Here is a 19,964-nt window from a genome sequence, read left to right on the forward strand (position 1 = left end):
GGTCTTAGCAATACTTGAATCTCAGACAATCTAACAAAGGTAAAGAGGAAAATAATATAATCTCTGCCAAAACCAAATACAAATATGCCTAGACATTGTTCACAGGTCGTTAATCACTATTAAGACTTAGAGAATTCTCTTTAAAGCAAAGCTTCTCAAAGAGTATCCATATGGATCTCTGAGAGATCCTTTTAACGTATCCAGGTGATCAAATCAATTTCATAACAATACTAAGACACTGAAACTTGTGCTGAAACTTGCACTGATGGTACAAAAACTATGGTGGATAAGCCACTGCTACCTTAGGATAAATCAAGGGGGTGGCACTAAAAAAATATTACTAGTCATATTCTTCATCATTGCATACTTGTAGTAAAATTATTTAATTAATTGCCAGTTCCATTTAATAATGGTTCTTGATGAAATTGGAAAAATTATTAATTCTATTAGATTGGACTTTTAAGCATACCTCTTTTTAATATTCCATGTGATGAAACAGAAAGTACACACAAAGTAGTTGTGTTGCATACCCAAATATAATGGTCATCTCAAGAAGTACTTCTGCAATTGCTTGAGTTAGTGAGTTGAATTAGCCTTTTTTTTTAATAGAACATATTTTTACTTGAAAGAAGGACAAACTATCCTCGGTGAAACATGAGTATTTGGCAAATAATTTCTTGAAATTGAACAAAATAAGTCTGTTCACTTCAAGGAAAACCATCAACAGTATTTTTGCCATTAATAAGATTTAAACATTCAAGTGAAAATTAGACATTTGGAAAACTTACACTTGCTACTGTGGGCTTAACAGCTTTGCAATACTAAAGGTTTTTGTTTTTCTGTGTTTTGTTTTTATTTTGGCACTGGGCATTGAACCCAGGCTCTTTACCACTGAGCTACATCCCCAGTCCCTTTTTTTTTTTTTTAATTTTAAGACAGCATCTCACTGAGTTGCTAAGGCTGGCCTGGAACTTGTGATCTTCCTGCCTCAGCCTCCCAAGTTGCTGAGATTACAATGAGCTGTTATGCTAGGCTTAAAGGATTTTTGTTTTTGTTTTTGTTTGTACTAAAGATTGAACTCAGGGGTGATTAACCACTGAGCTACCTACCCAACCCCTTTTATATTTCATTTTGAGACAGATCTTGCTAAATTGCTTAAGCCCTCACTAAGTTGCTGAGGCTGGCCTTGAACTTGTGATCCTCCTGCCTTAGTCTCTTAAGTTGCTGGGATCACAGTCATGCACCTAAAGAGAGACAGATACTGTGGTGCACACTTGTAATCCCAGCTAAAGTTGAGGCAGGAGGATCAGAAATTTGAGGCCTTGGCAACTCAGTGAGACTCTGACTCAAAATAAAAAGGGCTAGGGACATAGCTCAGTGTTAGAGCATCCTAGGTTCAATCCCCAGCACCAAAATAACTAAAAAGTACTAGAGAGGGTAGTGGATGTTAATGTGACAGAGTATGAAAAGTTTCTTTACATGCTATCACATTCCATATTGTTCCTAACCTTTCAGAAACCATCATTTCTGATGTTGATGTAATATTAAGGAAGAAGATCCACGGTTGTCTGAAAAGGCTATTAAAAACATTCTTTCCTTTTACAGTTACAAATTTGATGCCACATTTCTTCAATTCGAACAACATATTAAAACTGATTGAATTCAGGCACAGATATGAGAAAGCAGTTGTCTTCTACTAAGCAAAAAATTAAATTTGTAAAAATGTAAAACAGTAACATTCTTCACTAAAATTTTGTTTCATGTAGTTAGTAGTTTTATGTAGGCTGTAGTTAATTTTCATTAAAATATGCTATTTATGTTAGCATGTAATAGGTTTTAAAAATGAGTTAATACCTATCTTAAAAATTTCTCAGGTTTAAGTTCCTGTACAGTGACTATTTACAGATAAAACCTATATAAACAAAATAGCTTTCTGATCTTTAATAATTTTAAGAGTATAAAGAAGTCCTGACAGGGAATGAAATTGACCAAATTATATTGTTATATGGTGTGCACATGAAAATATGTAACAACAAATACCACTGTTAAGTATAATTATAATGTGCTAATTTTAAAAATTAAAAAAATAAGAAGTCCTGGGACTAAAAATTTGGGAGTTGCTCCTTTAGGGCTCAGGGTATGGCTCAGTGATAAAGTGCTTGCCTTGGGTTCCATCCCAGGGTTCCATCCACAACCCCACCAAAATAAATAAATAAATAAATAAATAAAATAAAAAAGAGAGAGAATTTCTGCTTTAAAGAATACTTTATTTCTAATAGCCAAAGCAGTCAGATAAGAGGAGAATTTATTTCTAGGCTGTCAGGATTCATTACTTTCAAAGTAATGTCACAGGATTTCTCCCTTTACCCTTCTCTAAGTAACAAAAAATATTTTTCAAAAAGGAATAAAAGTATGCATGCAAATAGGAAGCTAAATATTCTTAGGCCCTTTAGGAAGATTTCAAATCAAAGTGTCTAACACTGTCATGTGCTATCATGGTTTAGTCATGCAATTTTTAAAAGATTATGTTAACCTAAGTTTTCTGTTCTTAAGCCAAAATGTCAGAGACAATAGCAATTGGTTACATTAGCAGAGATGTCTTAACAAAAGCTCAAACTCACCTGTAAATACATTTGGATGAGGGAAGTTAATGACAACAAGCTTCATCACCATTTCAGGATAACAGATGGCAATGAGCCAGGCAATCATGCCTCCCCAGTCATGGCCAATCAGAACACACTTGCTATACCCTGTGATGGAGGAAACAATGTTGATATCATTGAAAAGAAACAGGCATTGGTGCAGCCACTCTGGAAAGCAGTATGGAGATTCCTCAGAAAACTTGGAATGGACCCACCATTTGACCCAGCTACCCAACTCCTCAGTTTATATCCAAAGGACTTAAAATCAGCATGCTACAGAGATACAGCCACAACAATGTTCATAGCTGCTCAATTCACAATAGCTAGATTGTGGAACTAACTGAGATGCCCTTCAATTGATGAATGGATAAAGAAACTCTGGTATATATACACAATGAAATATTATTCAGCCATAAAGAAGAATAAAATTATGGCATTTGCTGGTAAATGGATGAAGTTGGAAAATATCATGCTAAGTGAGATAGGCCAAGCCCAAAAAACCAAAGACCAAATGTTTTCTCTGATAAGTGGATGATGATATATAACAAAGGGCGGTGGGGGTGGGGGAAAGAGAAGAATGAAGGAACTTAGGATGGTGTAGAGGAAAATGGGGCCGGAGAGGGTGGGGGAAGGAAATATAGTAGAGACATAGTATTACCCTATGTATATGTATGATTACATGAATGGTGTGATCTACATTGTGTACAACCATAGAAATGAAAAGTTGTATGCCATTTGTGTACAATGAATCAAAATGTAGTCTGTAAAAAGAAAAAAATTTAAATTAAAAAAAAAAAGATGTGCTGATGGTACCAAAACGAAAAAAAAAAAAAAAAAAAAAAGAAAAGAAACAGGCAGGTTCATCATTGCATCATATAAAACAGTTATACTTCTAAAACTACTCTTTCTACTCTCCTACCCTGTGTGTCCTATAAACTGTGTACTTTCACATGTATTTTGAGCTCAGTGGTTCCAAAATTTGTCTGCACATCTGAATTACCTAGCCAGATTTTTAGAAAATTTAGATGCCTAGTCTCCACTCTAGATCTACAAATTTAGAATATCTCCCAGGAATCTACATTAAGGGGGGAAAAAAAAAAGGCCTGAAATAGCCAGCTCAGCTTGGGTCTTATGGACCTGAGTATGGAAGTCATGGTAATCACTGTACATAATTAGGTCATAAACAAGATTATTTGGATTAGTTTTTGAATGTTGAGAAGTTACTAGTTACAGTAAAATCATAAATGACGTTGTCTACACCAAGAATACAAATAACCCAATCAACAAATGGGCTAAGGAAATGAACAGACACTTCACAGAAGAAGATCTACAAAAAATCAACAGACATATGAAAAAATGTTCAACATCTCTAGTAATAAGAGAAATGCAAATCAAAACTATCCTAAGATTCCATCTTACCCCAATTAGAATGGCGATTATCAAGAATACAAGCAACAACAGGTGTTGGTGAGGATGTGGGAAAAAGGTACACTCATACATTGTTAGTGGGGTTGCAAATTAGTGCAGCCACTCTGGAAAGCAGTGTGGAGATTCCTTAGAAAACTTGGAATGGAAACACCATTTGACCCAGCTATCCCACTCCTTGGCCTATACCCAAAGGACTTAAAATCAGCATACTACAGAGATGCAGCCACATTGATGTTCATAGCTGCTCAATTCACAATAGCCAGATTGTGGAACCAACCTAGATGCCCTTCAATTGATGAATGGATAAAGAATCTGTGGTATATATATATACACAATGGAATATTACTCAGCCATAAAGAATAATAAAATTATGGCATTTGCAGGCAAATGGATGAAATTGGAGAATATCATGCTAAGTGAGATAAGCCAATCTCAAAAATCCAAAGAACGAATGATCTCCCTGATCAGTGGATGATTACACATAGTGGGGAGTGGAAAGGAGGTAAGAATGGAGGAAAGAGGAACCGTGTAGAGGGAAAAGAGGAGTGGAAGGGGTGGGGGGGAAGGAAAAAATAATGGAATAATCAAACACTATTATCCTATGTAAAAGTATGACTACACAAATGGTATGTCTTTACTTCATGTACAGAGAAACAAGATGTATCCCATTTGTGTACAAAAAATAAATTTAAAAAAAAAGAACCAAAAAAAATAAATGACTTGTTGATGTCCAACTTGTTCTTTCCTTTCCTTTCTTTCTTTTTTTTTTTTTTTTTTTGTGGTGCTGGGGATTGAAACCAGAGCCTTGTGTGGCAAGCACTGAACCAACTGAGCTATATTCCCAGCCCAACTTGTAAACATTTATTTTCAGGAATTATCTATTTTCTTTAACTTCACAAATCAAATGTTACAACTAAACACAGTAAAAAAAGAAAAAAGTCATTAATTTGGAAGTGTGAAGTCCAACTGAATTAGTGGAAAGTCTTAGTTATACCATCAATTATGTATAGTCATGCACATCTCCATCAATGACAGGCTATATATATGATGGTAGTTCCATAAGAATATAATAGAGTTGAAAAATTCTTATCACCTAATGGCATAGCTGTTCTAACATAGCCCTGTGTTTGTGGTGATGCTGGTGTAGACAAACCAGTGCTACCAGTCATACAAAAGTACTGCAGCACATACACTCATGTATAGTACATAACACTTGACAATAATAATAAATGACTGCTATTGGTTTATATACTTACTATACTTTCTATCATTATTTTAGAATATACTTTCTAATTATAAACAAAAAATGACTATAAAACAGTATGTTATGTTATGCTGGTAGCAGCCTCACGTGTCTTGTGTATGCCACATTTCTTGATTAAGAGGCCATGTTGTGCATGCCAATCCCAGTGGCTTGGGAGGTTAAGGCAGTAGGATCCTGAGTTTAAAGCCAGCCTCAGCAACTTAGCGAGATCCTAAGCAACTTGACAAGAACCTGTCTAAATAAAATACAAAAAAGGGCTGGGGAGCTGGGGTTGTGGGTCAGTGGTAGAGTTCTCACTTAGCACTTGTGAGGCCCTGGGTTCCATCCTCAGCACCAAATAAAAATAAATAAATAAGATAAAGGTATTGTGTCTGTCTACGACTAAAAATTTTTTTTAAAAAATGGGGGACTGGAGCTGTAGCTCAATGGCAGAGTGCTTGCCTAGCATGTGTGAGGCACTGGGCTCGATCCTTAGCACCACATTAAAACAAATAAAATAAAGGCATTCTGTCCATCTACAACTACAAAAAATTTAAAAAACAAAAAAAAAGGGCTGGGGACTCAGTGGTTCAATCCCTAATACCAAAAAAAAAAAAAAATAGGCCATGTATTCCATCATTAATTGACATGCAACTATATAAATTTAATTTCATGTAATCATTATAGTAATCATTATAGTAATATGAATTAAATTATTAACAGAGATTCCTATGGGATTTATCTTGTACAGATGAATAAGATTCATTTGTAATTTATTCCTGGAGTACTTAAAATTGATTCTTTCAAGTATTTCTCACTATTATATTATTATATTATATTATTATTATATTATATTATTATATAATTAGATATTATATTATATTATTATATTGTTATATATTAACACACACAAATGCTCTATTTATATTATTTCTTTGGCTAGAACATTTTGTGATGACAAATTTAGGCCAGCTCTGAACTGGATTATTACAAAATCTGAATAAAATATAGCTGTTCAAAATCATCATCTGAAAATATAGCTACTTTATTACAATTAGACTCAATAATAACACTGCATGTTGAGACCTTAGATACCATTCAGTTTTTTTCTCCTCTAAAAATACTCACCAGATCTATTCTCTTGTTAGATTATTGTAGGAAAGGCCTTTGATTCATGTTGTTTCTTACTATGTTGTTTCCATTAACATGCTGATGTTAACATCGGGAATTTAGTCAAAGGAGATGTAGTAGATTGGATTACTGGTAAACAATATTTACCCTGCCGTCTTTAAACTGCCATAGAAGAAGTATACTCTTCTGCCTCTTTGATGTCAAACTTGGCCATGTGATTTACTTTGGTTTTTTGGTGGCTTGATCTGACTTTGGGTTCTGCCATAAAATTGCATATGTGCTATAATTTTATATATCTTGCTTTAGCCAATGGGCTGCTAATAGAAACTTGAAATATGGTTGTGCAGCTGGACTCAGCCTCTGGCCACCTCTGCCATTGCCAGGAGAAGATCCCCCTACCCTGCACCTGCCATTAGCTACCTCCCAGCCCAGCTCAGAGAGAAACCAGTCCCAAGTGGGCCTGCAGTTTGAGGCAAAGACCCAGAGGGATCCAGTCTACAGTTGACCTGCAGATCCACAAACAGGAATAAATTATTATGATTGTCACTGAATTTAGGGTGGTTCATTATACAATATTATTGTGATACTAGCTGATCAATTCAAGAGAGGTCATGCAAATGCTTTTGCATCTTATAATATTTAAATAAATATTTAGGTGTGAGCTATGAAGAAATATATTTTCAGAACTCAGGAATCAAATTTTCAATAATTAGTTCTGAAAATAATAAACATTATACATGGGATCTATTTATTTCCCAATGAGACAGTACCTTCCTCCTTTTATTCCCCAAAGGAAGAGAAGAAAGGTCTATTTGTAATTACAAATTTTGAAAGTCATTCTTGACTGCTTATTCATGATACATTATTTAAAATTTCCTATATAAATATTTCAGGAAAAATCATGGTGACAGGATCCAGATAAAAGCTAGGGTAGATGGAAAACATATTCTCTCAAGAACTCATCAAGGGGCTGGAGTTATGGCTCTGTGGTAGAGCTCTTGCCTGGTGTGCGTGAGGCCCTGGGTTCGATACTCAGCACCACATATAAATAAAATAAAATAAAATAAAAAGATCCATTGACAACTAAAAAAACAATTTAAAAAAGAAAAAGAACTCATCAATTCACAATTTGTTGAATGTTAGTCCCTTAAAAAGAATTATACTTTTTTAAAAAAACTAACTTACCTAAGGAGTCCAAAATATCCTTTATATCTGTAATTAGACAGTCCAATTTATAATTTTCTCGATGTCTGGGAGCATCTGTTTCTCCATAGCCTCTCAAATCCAGTGCGACAACTCTATATTCACTTTTAAATTCCCTCAGTTGGTAACGCCAAGAATACCTGCAGGGAAAAAGAAACATTAAAAATACCCTATTAAGTAGTAACACAAAGAGTAGAATTAGCCAGTATTAGAGTGAACGCCTGAGGTTTCTCCCAGTACTTGTGAGGCTGAGATAGGAAGGAGGATAGTTTAAGCCTAGGAGTTTGAGACAAGACTGGATCACACAGTGAGACTCCATCTCAAAAATGAACAAACAGTAACATTAAAGATTTACTAAGTGGAAAATTGTAAGAATTCTTATTTTGAAAAAGGTCACATAGTTGCATGTCAGCAGGAAAAAGAGAACCTTGTGAGAAGGAAGCATCGAGTATCTTTATTACAGTTATTTTATCTTTTACCAGCTCCAGTGGGTTAGACAAAAGACCAGTATTTACAGAAACTACAAAATATGAGATACTAAAATTGACATACACATATATACAAATATACATATATTTATTCAATTTTATAGGTATTTTTTAATCAGGGAATCTGTACTAAGAACAGTCAATTTACAGCCTGAATTTCTAGACAGAACAAACAGATTATAAAGTTTTTAAGTACTATGGAGAGGAAAGATGAGTTTGAGAGTTTTACCAAAACATCTAAATGCCAATTCTGCCTAGGCTCTGGTAGAATAAGGTAAACAAAATACTTTCATATTGCAGAACCATTTTACTAGATGAAAATCTATTTTCCTCTAAAGTAGATTTTACTCATCTTACTCTTCTGTCAAATAGGGCTCAATGTTTTTAGTAACTATAACACTAATGGATGAAAAAATATGGAAGTCAAAACAAAAACTGTCACTGAAAGAATCCGATAGAGCAACAATTTAAGGCAAACTTCTGCTTGCCAAAGCAAAATGCTGTGGAGGGTCCTGGACCGTGAGGATAATCAAGAGTGATATTCAAAACATTTAACCATGAAAACGACCAGCACTGACCAGTTAGAATAACTATAGTGCAGCAGCCAAGCCATGGAGGCCTCTGCTGAGCCAGGCATTCCCCCTGTACTTGATCATGAAGGACAGAATTAATTGAAAAAAACAGAGATCCAGGAGTTTTTCTTCCTCAAATAAGCAAAGTTATTTTGGATAAGAGCTATGAAAAAGAGGTTTTTTTTTTTTTTTTTTTAAAAAGTGACTCATGTTATGGAACTCAAAATAAGTATTTTTAAAAGAGCATCTGCATGCACATCTGTTCATGAAAACACAGTGTAAAAGTATTTGACACAAGCCAAATGGGAGATTATTCTCTGAAAATACTTTTTGAGTGCATTAGACAAGCAAACACAGGGATAGACGTTAAGATTATAAACCAGCAGTGAGAAGGAGACTGCAATGCCAAGTGACATAAAGTAGTTAGGTCCATTTAACAAGTCGATAACCTATCCTTATATCAATAGATAGACTATTAGGAAAGGTGTCAGACACATATTTAGAATTAGGTATGGATATAGAACCTCTGATCTAACATTAGGGTTTCTATGACTTGTGAGAAATCTGCAAAAACATTGACAATTAAGATGAATTTGAAAATGTTAAGAGACAGCATCTTTTTTTTGGTTGGGCCATAGTAATCTTGTTAATCTTATCTCTGGGTTGTAACAGACAAATGAAGCAATTTGCTTCCTTATCTCATATGTTCACATATGATTTTTATTATTTTCTCATTAGCCTTTATTATAATTTTGAATTGGATTCTTGTCTTTGCAAGTAAACCTCAACTCCTCCTTCTTTATAATCTCTCCTAACAAATCAATAATGTTCTGTAGATTTAACCTCTTAAATATTTATGTAATCACTCCTCCCATCCATCCTGCTATGAATACCTTAATTGAGGCCTCCATTTATGCAGCAGCCTATTGATTGGTCTGTGTCCATTTCATTCCCCTCAGCACTCTCTTCTACAAAATCAGAATGATATAGCAAAACCACAGACTGTCTTATGTCATTGCCCTGCTTAAAAATGTTTTATGACTTCTTATTATTAGTAACATGGAGCCCAAGCTCATTATCCTAGAAGACCAAACCTTTAGAATTTGACAATTGCCCAGTTTTCCAGACTGATCGTTTTTCATTCATTCTCTGTCACTTGCTTTAAAATAAAAAGAGTTGACATCCACATCATTCTTACTATATGCTAGGCACAATTTTATGTGCTTCATATGTGATAATGTTGATCTTCAAAATGAGACTATGAAGTAGGCATTATTATCCCCACTTTACAAATGAAGAGTCAGAGGCACAGCAAAGTTAACAAATGCCAAAGGTCACAGGGTTAGCAAGTAGGACAACTAGGATTCAAACTTAGATGATGTGGCCTCAGAGTATACGTTATACTGCCCCTGAAGCCTTAAGCAGCTGTAGTGAACACATGAGTACTGTGTTTCGCTTTTATGGTTTTTTTCATATGGTATCCTTTGTCTGAAATATCATCCCTCCCCACCATCCCTTATTACCCCACAATCCCTTACTCTTACTTCTCTGTTAACTCTTCCTCACATTGGACATGTTCTCTTCCAGGGGATATCCCAGGCTGCCTCCTTTACAGGCTGGTGTGGGTGTCCCCTTCTGTACACTCCTCAGTGAATTGGGCACATGTTACATAATGATCTGTTGATAGCTAGCTCTTCTATTCAGTGGTGAGCTCCCTGAGTTATCTGCAAGTGCTTAATAAAGATTTGTTGAATAAGTAGAACAACAAACTAATGGAACACTGAATAATGGTAGTGCTAGAAATGTCCTTTGTTCAATAAGACTTTCTGTCCCAGTTCAAATCTTAAGACAATGACAGCTAAAAGTCTCATATTCTTGGTGGGGAATTTATCATCCATTTTTATTAAAAGTGCATTGTTTAAATATCAAGTATTAGCATCTTTATTTAAAATTCGTTTAAAGATTTCAAAGTAAAAATTTGATTCACTGCAAAATTCTACATTTTGCATCTAAATTGCATTAGAGATCATGTAATGTGGTACCTGGATGTCACTGAAATTGCCTAAAAAAGAGCCAGGCAAGGTGGTACACATCTGTAATCTCAGCTACTTGGGAGGTTGAGGTAGGGGGATCACAGGTTCAAGGCCAGCCTGGGCAACTTACGGAGACCTCATCTTAAAATAATACAAAAAAGGAATGGAGCCAGTCAGTGTGGTGGCACATGCCTGCAATCTCAGTGACTGGGGAGGCTGAGGCAGGAAGATTATAAGTTCAAAGCCAGACCGACCATCTTAGTGAGGCTCTAAGCATCTTAGTGAGAACCTATTTCAAAATAAAATATAAAAAGGGCTGAGGATGTGACTCAGTGATTAAGCACCTCTGGGTTTGATCCTTGGTACCAAAAAAAAGTGGTGAGGGTGCTGGGGATGTAGCTCAGTGGTAAAGCACACCTGAGTTCAATTCCCTGTACTGAAAAATAAATAAGTAAATAAATAAATAAAACCAAACACGTCTATTGGTGCTGTTAACAATGAATGGAGCCAAATTATATCCTAAATAATTCTAAGACATAGGGTAACTGCATATTTTAATAAATTACAAAAGAATATTTAAATGTCCTCTACCTAAAATTCAAAAACAATAACACACTTTAGCCTTAAACTGAAAAAGAAATCACCCCAGTGATAGACTGATGGGCATGCCATTCATATGAATTAAACAGAAACAACCCCTTTAATACAAGAATGAGACATATTATGAGATCAGTAACCTCTGAAATTATAAACAAAACTATTTTCATTCACAATTGTCTTTTTTCTGGTAGTTTTAGGTAATAGCAAGGGCCACTGAAAAACAAAAAACAAAAAACAACCTCTTTCCCAGTTATTACTCTTAACCTAAGGAGGGCTCAGCCCCTCCTAGGTTACCAGGTTGGCCCCTCTTGGGTTAAAACATCTTTTTCCTCTTCACAGAGAAAGGCCGTGGTCTTCTCGGCCTCTGTGCTCAGCCATCTGCCAGAGAAGCGTTCACTTGCCTCAGCTCTTGAATGATGACACGTGCATTCCATGCAGCTGGGGTTGAAGACAGCTCACAGAAATTGCCTGGGTCAGCTCAAAAATGTTTTTAAAAGAGATGCAAATTGAGGTAAAGAGAGTGGGAGAAAAATCATCTTTGACAAACAGCCTTATTTGGGACTAATTTAGCTAAAGTTCTCACAGATGTGTATCTTCTTTGATGTTTCCTTTAGATTTTAAGAAAGAAGCCCTGGGATTTTATTTTTTTCTGTGTACCATATAATAGTATACATTAAACATCACCATTCTTCAACTGCTATTCTCAGGAAATGATGATAAATGTAGATAATACATTGTATGGTGCTTTTCTGATTAAAAAGCACTTTTTCACACACATTACTAATAAGTATTATGTTTTTGTTGCATTAAGTATTCCTGACCTACAAACAAGTTTATAATTTCTTGGAGTAGTTAGGCAAAATGTAATCAATAGACATAACATTTACATTTATATTTACAATATAAATTTAAATTGGTTTGAAATGCCATGCATAAAGGTTTTCTTTTCTTTCCTTTTTTTTTCTTTTGAAATGAAAAAGAAGAGTTTTGTCCTTAAACATAAATCTTAGAATTCTGTCCTAAAATTCTAAAAATTTTGTCCTAAATTCTACTATTTGGATTGACTTTTTTCCATGAACCTCCAGATGAAACTGACTGAATCCTATAATGGGTCACAATAACATTTTGATTGGAAGGAAGGACAGAATGATCATTAACATGGAAGTCTTGGCTTAAGGTATGACATACTCAAACAGAGGTATTTGATTATCACATGGGCAATTTCCATGTAGTTAATTTAAAACTCTCCCTGAAAAACCAGGTAGCTCTCTGATTAATGGTCAGTAAAGTTCAATGAACTCAATATGGTCTATTTGAGTAATTCAGTTATCTAGGTTTGTTGTTCTTCTTTTAAATTATAGGAAGGCTGTTTCTGGAGTAATAGATTTGATGGATAGAAGGGGCTTGTTTCTGTGCATCCAATTCCTACTCTATGAGTCTTCAGAATAAAAACATCTCTAGTAGCTTTTGAAAAAAAATCAACCATTCCTCACACAAAACCCCCTTTGAACACATCCAAGACTTGACTTTGCTGGAGCAAAGGGTGCAGATACCCAAGGATCAGTAGTACTAGGCCCCTCCTAAGCTATCCCATTCACTAAAAGTTCTAGGACATATACACTCCTATTTTGCAAATGGGCTGTCACAAGGAGTAAATAAAGGGACAATACTATGAAAAACATGCAAAAAATTATCATCTCTTAAGATAAAACAGAGAGCATCTATTGCTCTGTATTAAATCAGTACCACCGCCATTCTCTGGGACTCTTTGAAACAATTACTAACTAGTTGAAGTGGTTATAGGCTCATTTTTATCTTCATGTAGATTTTTCCACATATTAAAAGGTAAAATTCCAGGCAGGAAAAGAACATGGAAAAGCATTGGAGTAAATATCACCTCTTTTTAGATCATTCATGTATTTTACTTAGACTGATGATTTAAAATGTTAAAGTAAGGTATTCTTTTATTTTTTGACTAGCTCTTTAACACTCTCTTGAATGTTTGCATAAGGTGTGATATGTGAAGGATAATAATCCATGATTGTTATCAGAGCATTATCATTCCTATAGACTGAGGATAGCAGAGGTTAGCTCTACTGCCTTTTATTTCAGAAGGGTAGCTATGAGGCTTAATTGAGAAGATAAATGCAAAACACTTGGAAGAGTATTTGGATGTGGTGAATGCTCTGTAAATGTTAACTATCATCATTATCATCACCAGAATTAGGATATTATAGATCTCCACATTGAGTGAATGAGAATGAAGGATGAAAATGAACATTTATTGAGTATTCACTGGGACCATGTGAAAGGCCTTTCACATGTTTTGACTCTTTTTTATCACAACATCTCTGCAAGATTATTGTAAAAGATTGTGCAGGATTCTGTAGTCATGTTACTCTGGGCAGATTTGACTAATGCTTCTTAGTAACATTTCGCTGTGAATCAGTCATGTCACGTACTCCACGAGGCAAGTCCCCATACATCTGCTTGCATGGCACTGGACACTGTTCCTACCACCTAATTAGGTTGTTTCCAAATGGAAAAACACACTGTAAGACATATTTGTTTATGCAGCTAATCCAGACAGGAAAAAAATCTTCATGAAGAGAAAGCCTTCTCAGAAACAGGCACCCATAGGCTTCTTATTCTAGAAAAATTATGAAGTAGATAGGTCTTTGCCATCCTCCATTCCTTTCTCTAATGCCTAATACTTCCTAAGACACTAACATCCTCAGTGCATTTGTTTATGAGGTCCCTTTCATTCATAAAGTATTCACTAAATTGTCTAAAGGTAATATTCCTTTCAGAGCTAGATGCATTTTACATCAGGATTTTGGGTGGCACAAAATCTTTAAAACTCTAAAAGAGGTGAAGAAGTTGAAGTGGTGGAATTCTAGGTATTATGAGACACTACCAGAGAAATTCTGGGACATGTTGTTGCCCCAGAACTTTCAAAAGATACCAGATAGTCTACCTTTGAGTCAACTTGGAGAGTAAACTTTTTTTTCCATCTATTTCTTGACCTTTGTAGTTCAGGAACCATCTGAAGATCACAGCCCTGTGCAATCAAAAACTGGTTTTACCCTATGATATCTACTATCTCTTTTAAAGATGTTCATTAAAAATAAAGTTTGATTAGGTGTTGATTTCATTTGTATTTATTTGGCCCTATAAAATCAACAGAGAATAAAAATTTTCTTCTAGGTAACTGCAATGGTCTGAATATGTACTCCCAAATGCTGAAACTTAATTGCCAATGAGATCTTACCGAGAGGGGCCCTTAAGAGGTGATTAAGTCGTGAGGGCAGAGTTCTCATAAATGGTATTAGCAACTTTATAAAAGGGATAGTGGGAACTAGTGAGGTCCTTTTTGTCCTTCCAACCTTCCTCCGTGTGAGGACAAAGTATTGGCCCCTCTCCTGTGGCACCATCTTGGAAACAGAGATGGGGCCTTAACCAGACCCTGAACCTTCCAGTGCCTTGATTTTTAACTTCCCAGCCTCCAGAACTGTGGAAAACAAATTTCTGTTCTTTATAAATTAGTCTTGGGTATTTTGTTTTTAGCAACACAAATAGACTACACAGTAACTCCTAACTGTTAATTTTTGGTGATAGATTTTCTTCTTACTATGAAATATTTAGGTCTTCAGGTTATCCTGCATTCACATAAGCCAATGACGTCATGCATAGGAAATAGTTTACATTAAGTTTCCACAAGTCCTATTTTCTCTGCCTTCTCTCATCCCAAGTTTCACTAAACACTTCCTAATGAGAAATACTCCAAGACTTTTGTTTGTTTAAAGTCTTATTCCCCCACCCCCAGTGTTGTATTTTGTCTACAGTAAGATACTCCATGAAAAATTGTTTTGTAACTAATTCAGAAATTTGAAAAATTTAAAGATACCTTTTTTATCCTCAAAAATAAAGTTTAAGAATGGTTACATGTAGGTTTCTTTTATCCTTCTTCACCTTCTCCTCCTCCTCTTCCTCCTCCTCCTCCTCCTCCTCCTTCTTCTTTTTTGAATGGGGGCATTGAACCCAGGGTGTTCTTCCACTAAGCTGCAACAGCCCCAGCCCTTTTTATTTCTATTTTGATACGGGGTCTCACTAAGTTGCCAAGACTGGTCTTAGACTTTTTAAAAAATATTTTTTAGTTATAGACGGACACAACATCTTTATTTCATTTATTTATTTTTATGCGGTGCTGAGGATCAAACCCAGTGCCTCACATGTGAGAAGCAAGCACTCTACCACTGAGCCACAACCCAGCCCTGGTCTCAGACATTTTTTTAGTTGTAGATGGACATAATACCTTTGTTTTGTTTATTTAGGTTTTTTTTTTTTTTTTTTTTTTTTTTTTTAAATGTGGTGCTGGGGAATGAACCCAGTGCCTCATGTGTGACTCTACCACTGAGCCACAACACCAGCCCCTGGTCTCAGACTTTTGATACTCTTATCTCAGCCTCCTGAGTTGCTGGGATTATAGGCACGTGCCACAGTGTGTGGCACATGTATGCAGGTGTCTTTAGGAGGAAAACCATTGCTGTGATTTAGGAATATTCAGAAATAATCTCTCTGTGCAAGTAAATAGATTGGGGTCTATCAAAAGTTATCATAATAAAATGATTCTATGGTGTGAATGTGGAACTTTTGAGAAATCTGAATCTCAGTGACTCAGGAGACTGAGGCAGGAGGATCACAAATTAGAGGCCAGCCTCAACAACTTAGTGAGACCCTGTCTCAAAATTAAAAAGAAAAAAAGTGATAATGAGAGATCTTCATGGGTGGGATTAATGCCACTGTGTAAAGAGGAGTTCATCCCCTTTTGCCTCCTTTTCCTAGCACCTTCCACCATGTGATGACATAACAAGAAAGCCCTCATCATTGCCTTGATTTTGGACTTCCCAGCTTCTAAAACTGAGAGAACATTAACTTCTATTCATTATACATTACCCAGTCTGTGGCATTCTGACATAGCAGTACAAAGTCGACTAGGCCAATAAAACAAGTTTTAATGCAAAAGAAGAGTTAGTTGGTAAGTTTACCAGAATTCTGGAAATCCATGAAGGAGCAGCATAAGTGGTTTTCCTCTTTCTCCAGCAGCAACATAGTGAAATCTTAACCCAGAATCCTAAAAATAGAAGGCATGATATGTTTGGTTTTGATTGTCAAACTAATACATTTAGTATTTCCTTCATTAAGAAATACTTGCATTAACATCAAGAAATAAAATAAATATCATTAATCTCCAAAAGGAAAAAAACATGATCTATCAATAGGATAAAAGGACTGATTGACTTTTGCCTACATTCCCTTCACAGTGTCTTCCCTTCTCATTCTTACTATAAGGTAGATTTATATATTTTGAGCATCTGAAGCAATGTCACAATTTGTAACTTTCATCTTATTGATGTGTCATGTTTCATCTCACTCAAATTCTGCAGGATATGTATAATTCTGATCTGAATTTATAATCCTGCCAAGTTTACCTCCTAGTCATATACTTTTCTCAGCTTGCCCGTCAAAAGCTGTGCCATCAGTTATATAATTCACACCTCCTTCCCTTATTTTTAGGTCTCTCCTTCCCACATTATTTTGAGTGTTGCATGTACCATTCCTCTTGCTGCCTGTTCCTCATGGCGCGTCAGTGTGTATTTCTAACAGAATACCCTGAGTGCTCAAGACTTCACTGTATACCTTGGGAGACAAAAAAAGACCAAAGAAAATAATGGAGATACAAGAAGAGAACAACAAATACGAAGCCAATTGAAAGGAAGAAAGTAGAGAAAACAGCAAGAAAGAGAAGCAAAAACTCTGAAAATTCAAGGAAAGAAACCAAGAACCTGAATGACAGACACTGGGTTTTAAACAGGTTACCCAAGCAATTCAATTTTCATATGTAAGAGATCCTTCAGAGTCATCTAATTCAACACCATCAAGTTGCAGATTTAGAAAATGAAGCCCAGGTGGGCCTGGTGGTGCACACCTGTAATCCCAATGACTTGGGAGGCTGATGTAGGAGGATCAAAAGTTGGGAGGCCAGCCTCAGCAACTCAGCAAGATCCTGTCTCAAAATAAAATTTAAAAAGGGACTGGAGACATAGCTCAGTGGTAAAGCACCCCTGGGTTTAATCCCCAGTCCAAAAAGAGAAAGAAAAAAAAAAAAAAAGAAAGAAAGAAAAAAAGAAAAGAAAAGAAAAGAAGGACTAAAAATGTTAACACAAATCATAAAGGTGGGTGGAAGCAGAATAGTGACTAGAATCCCCATCTCAGCCTAACTCCCAGGACAATGTTCTTTCTACTCTTTGATTCTGCATCTCTGGGGAACTCTCTAGGAGACTTGAGTCAGAGGAAAGGCATTATGAAGAATTCTAGATGACTCACAAGTTACTTTTAGTCCTCAAATTGATAGAGTTAGCAAATCTGACTTGGTCCTCAACTGCAGAATCTTAGAAGTTCAATAACTTCTTTTGAGAATGTGATGGTCTTAGAGGATGAACTGCCTTGGGCACTTGCTTTGATTTAATTAATACGTACTTTATTGCACTATATGCCAGACACTGTTCTAAGGTGTTGTGTATGTGTGTGTGTGTGTGTGTGTGTGTGTGTGTGTGTGTGTAGTTTTGGGGCAAATATCAACTCACTTAATTCTTATATCAACCCTAGGCTGAACAAGGGCAAGAAGAACCTTGCCTGAGTGATCTGTGTAAAGGAACCTCTTGCTCTTCTTGCCCTTTTGAACTCCAGCTGCTGAACAATTTAGCTCCTAATAGGAAATCAGGACTTGGTGACATAAACATCTCCTCATAGGATTCTGCTCTTGAAAGGTCTGTGAGTCAGATTGTACAGTGGATCACAGGGGCCATTTCCCTTTCCCACCTGGAGTCTCAGGAAATAGAACGTGTGAGCCATGAGAAAGCTTGGGACAAGCATGGACAAACGGAGTGCATGCATGGTTGGCATTTCCTTTTCATTCCATTTTTTTGGGTTTCTGACTTCATAAGCCTGTTTCCCTCCTCACAAACATATACTATTTATTCATTGTTTCATGCAGACTGGGTCATCTGTGATCAAAATAAACTCCTGATTTCCAAAGACTCATTCTGTTTATCTCAAAATTTGAGCATGGACAGCCTCCTCAGACAGTAGAGCAACCCCAGGAACAACAGTTCCCTCAACTGATCTGAGCTCTAAAGGGCAAAAAGGTGACAGGAGACAGCTTCCCTTTGTAGAAGGAAAGGAGCAGAATTATTCCGGGTTGTTATGGCAGAGGGAGGAGGGGAGAGCAATACAAGACGACTCTGATTAGAGAACTCCACATTCAGAAACCAACCAAGACGCCTGCACACCGGATTTGTTGTTTGTCACCTGTCTCTGTCTCTGTCCCTCTCTCTCTCTCTCTCATCCACACACACGCGGAGGTACATACACTCACACACACACACACAAAGACATACAAACCGGACCCCTCGCACGCCGCGCCTCATCCCACCTGCCTCTCCCCTTGCCATCTTCCGCATCCCCACCGCGCGCCCTGCAGCCAGGGCAACACTAGGGGACGCTGAGCAGGGCGTTAAGGAAGGAACAGCCCCGCGTCCCCCGCCCCCGCGGCTGTCACGTTTCCTCGCGTTACCGCCAGGCCCGCACCGGCCTTCACCTTGATCCGCACGTAGCAGTGGGTACCCAGAGAGGGGTCGTTCATGCACGCAGGAGGGTGTTCCCGGGTCACCCGCCGGAAGGTCTGTGCAGGTCCCTTGCCGATGCTCCACAAAAGTTTGAGCAGGTGGATGGAGGCGCAGAGCCCGCAGTAGCAGTAGACCAAGGACCAGAAGAGCAGGGACCTGATCGTCACCATCAGGCGGGGCAGGCAATCCCGCAGCCTCGCCATCGGGCGGCGGCGGCGGGGACAGCTGCCCTTCCTTCGGAGCCAGGGAGCTAGCGCCGCGGCGTGTCAGGCCGGCCCGCCGTCGCCAGCTCGGCGCGCGCCTCCCCCGGGCGGTGTCACAGCCCGCTCGCGTTCCGTGTCAGCCGCGGGCTCCCGCACAAACGCTGCGCGCTCGGGCCCCCGCGCCCAGCCCCGGAGCGCAGCTGGGGAGACCCTGGGCTTCGCGGTCAGCCAGGAACAAGGCAAGGGTGGAGCCCTCCGCCCTCTTCTTATTTAACAATTACCGAAAGTGGGCAACATGAAGGCGAGAGGTTCCAAACCATTCTGGGTGCTACGGAAGGGCCACTCTTGTTTTGGTGGGTGTTCAAATCTTCCATTGGCCCGCGAACTGTTGGAATTTTATCAGGTCTTCTGGATCATCGACCAGCAGGGGTGCAGGGAGGAGGTGGCAGCAGATGCCTTTTGAACTACATTACAGACATTCCTGACAATCTTCTGAAAATGTTAATATTCTCCAACTAGGTTTAAAGTTGTTTCCGGCCCAACTAGAAAGCAAATAGGCACTTCACAACAAGCCAAGCCCCTGGCGACCGTCTGTTTTCTGTCCCTATAAGTCCTCCCCACCCCCGCCTTCCTTTCTTCTGCCAGAGTTGTATAAACGGAATCATGTAGTATAGTATGTAACCTTTTGCTTCTGGCTTCTTTCACTTAATGTAACTGAGATTCAATTAGGCTG

At 37.5% G+C, this 19,964-nt stretch overlaps 1 protein-coding gene across 1 annotated transcript in view; it reads right to left on the reverse strand.

Annotated features, from left to right (window-relative positions):
- Ephx4 (epoxide hydrolase 4) overlaps nucleotides 1-19,714 on the reverse strand; it is a 39,391-nt gene extending 19,677 nt beyond the window's left edge. Inside the window, exons 1-4 of the mRNA XM_047519261.1 lie at nucleotides 19,001-19,714; nucleotides 16,389-16,474; nucleotides 7,630-7,787; nucleotides 2,622-2,750 (exon numbers count right to left, since the gene is read on the reverse strand). Of these exons, the coding sequence (XP_047375217.1) occupies nucleotides 2,622-2,750; nucleotides 7,630-7,787; nucleotides 16,389-16,474; nucleotides 19,001-19,231 (604 nt within the window). The 5' untranslated portion in view covers nucleotides 19,232-19,714. The remainder of the gene's footprint in view (nucleotides 1-2,621; nucleotides 2,751-7,629; nucleotides 7,788-16,388; nucleotides 16,475-19,000) is intronic.
- Between the last annotated feature and the right edge of the window lie 250 nt (nucleotides 19,715-19,964).

The sequence above is a fragment of the Sciurus carolinensis genome, chromosome 1 (assembly GCF_902686445.1).
Source record: "Sciurus carolinensis chromosome 1, mSciCar1.2, whole genome shotgun sequence".
In the NCBI taxonomy this organism is placed as follows: domain Eukaryota; kingdom Metazoa; phylum Chordata; class Mammalia; order Rodentia; family Sciuridae; genus Sciurus; species Sciurus carolinensis.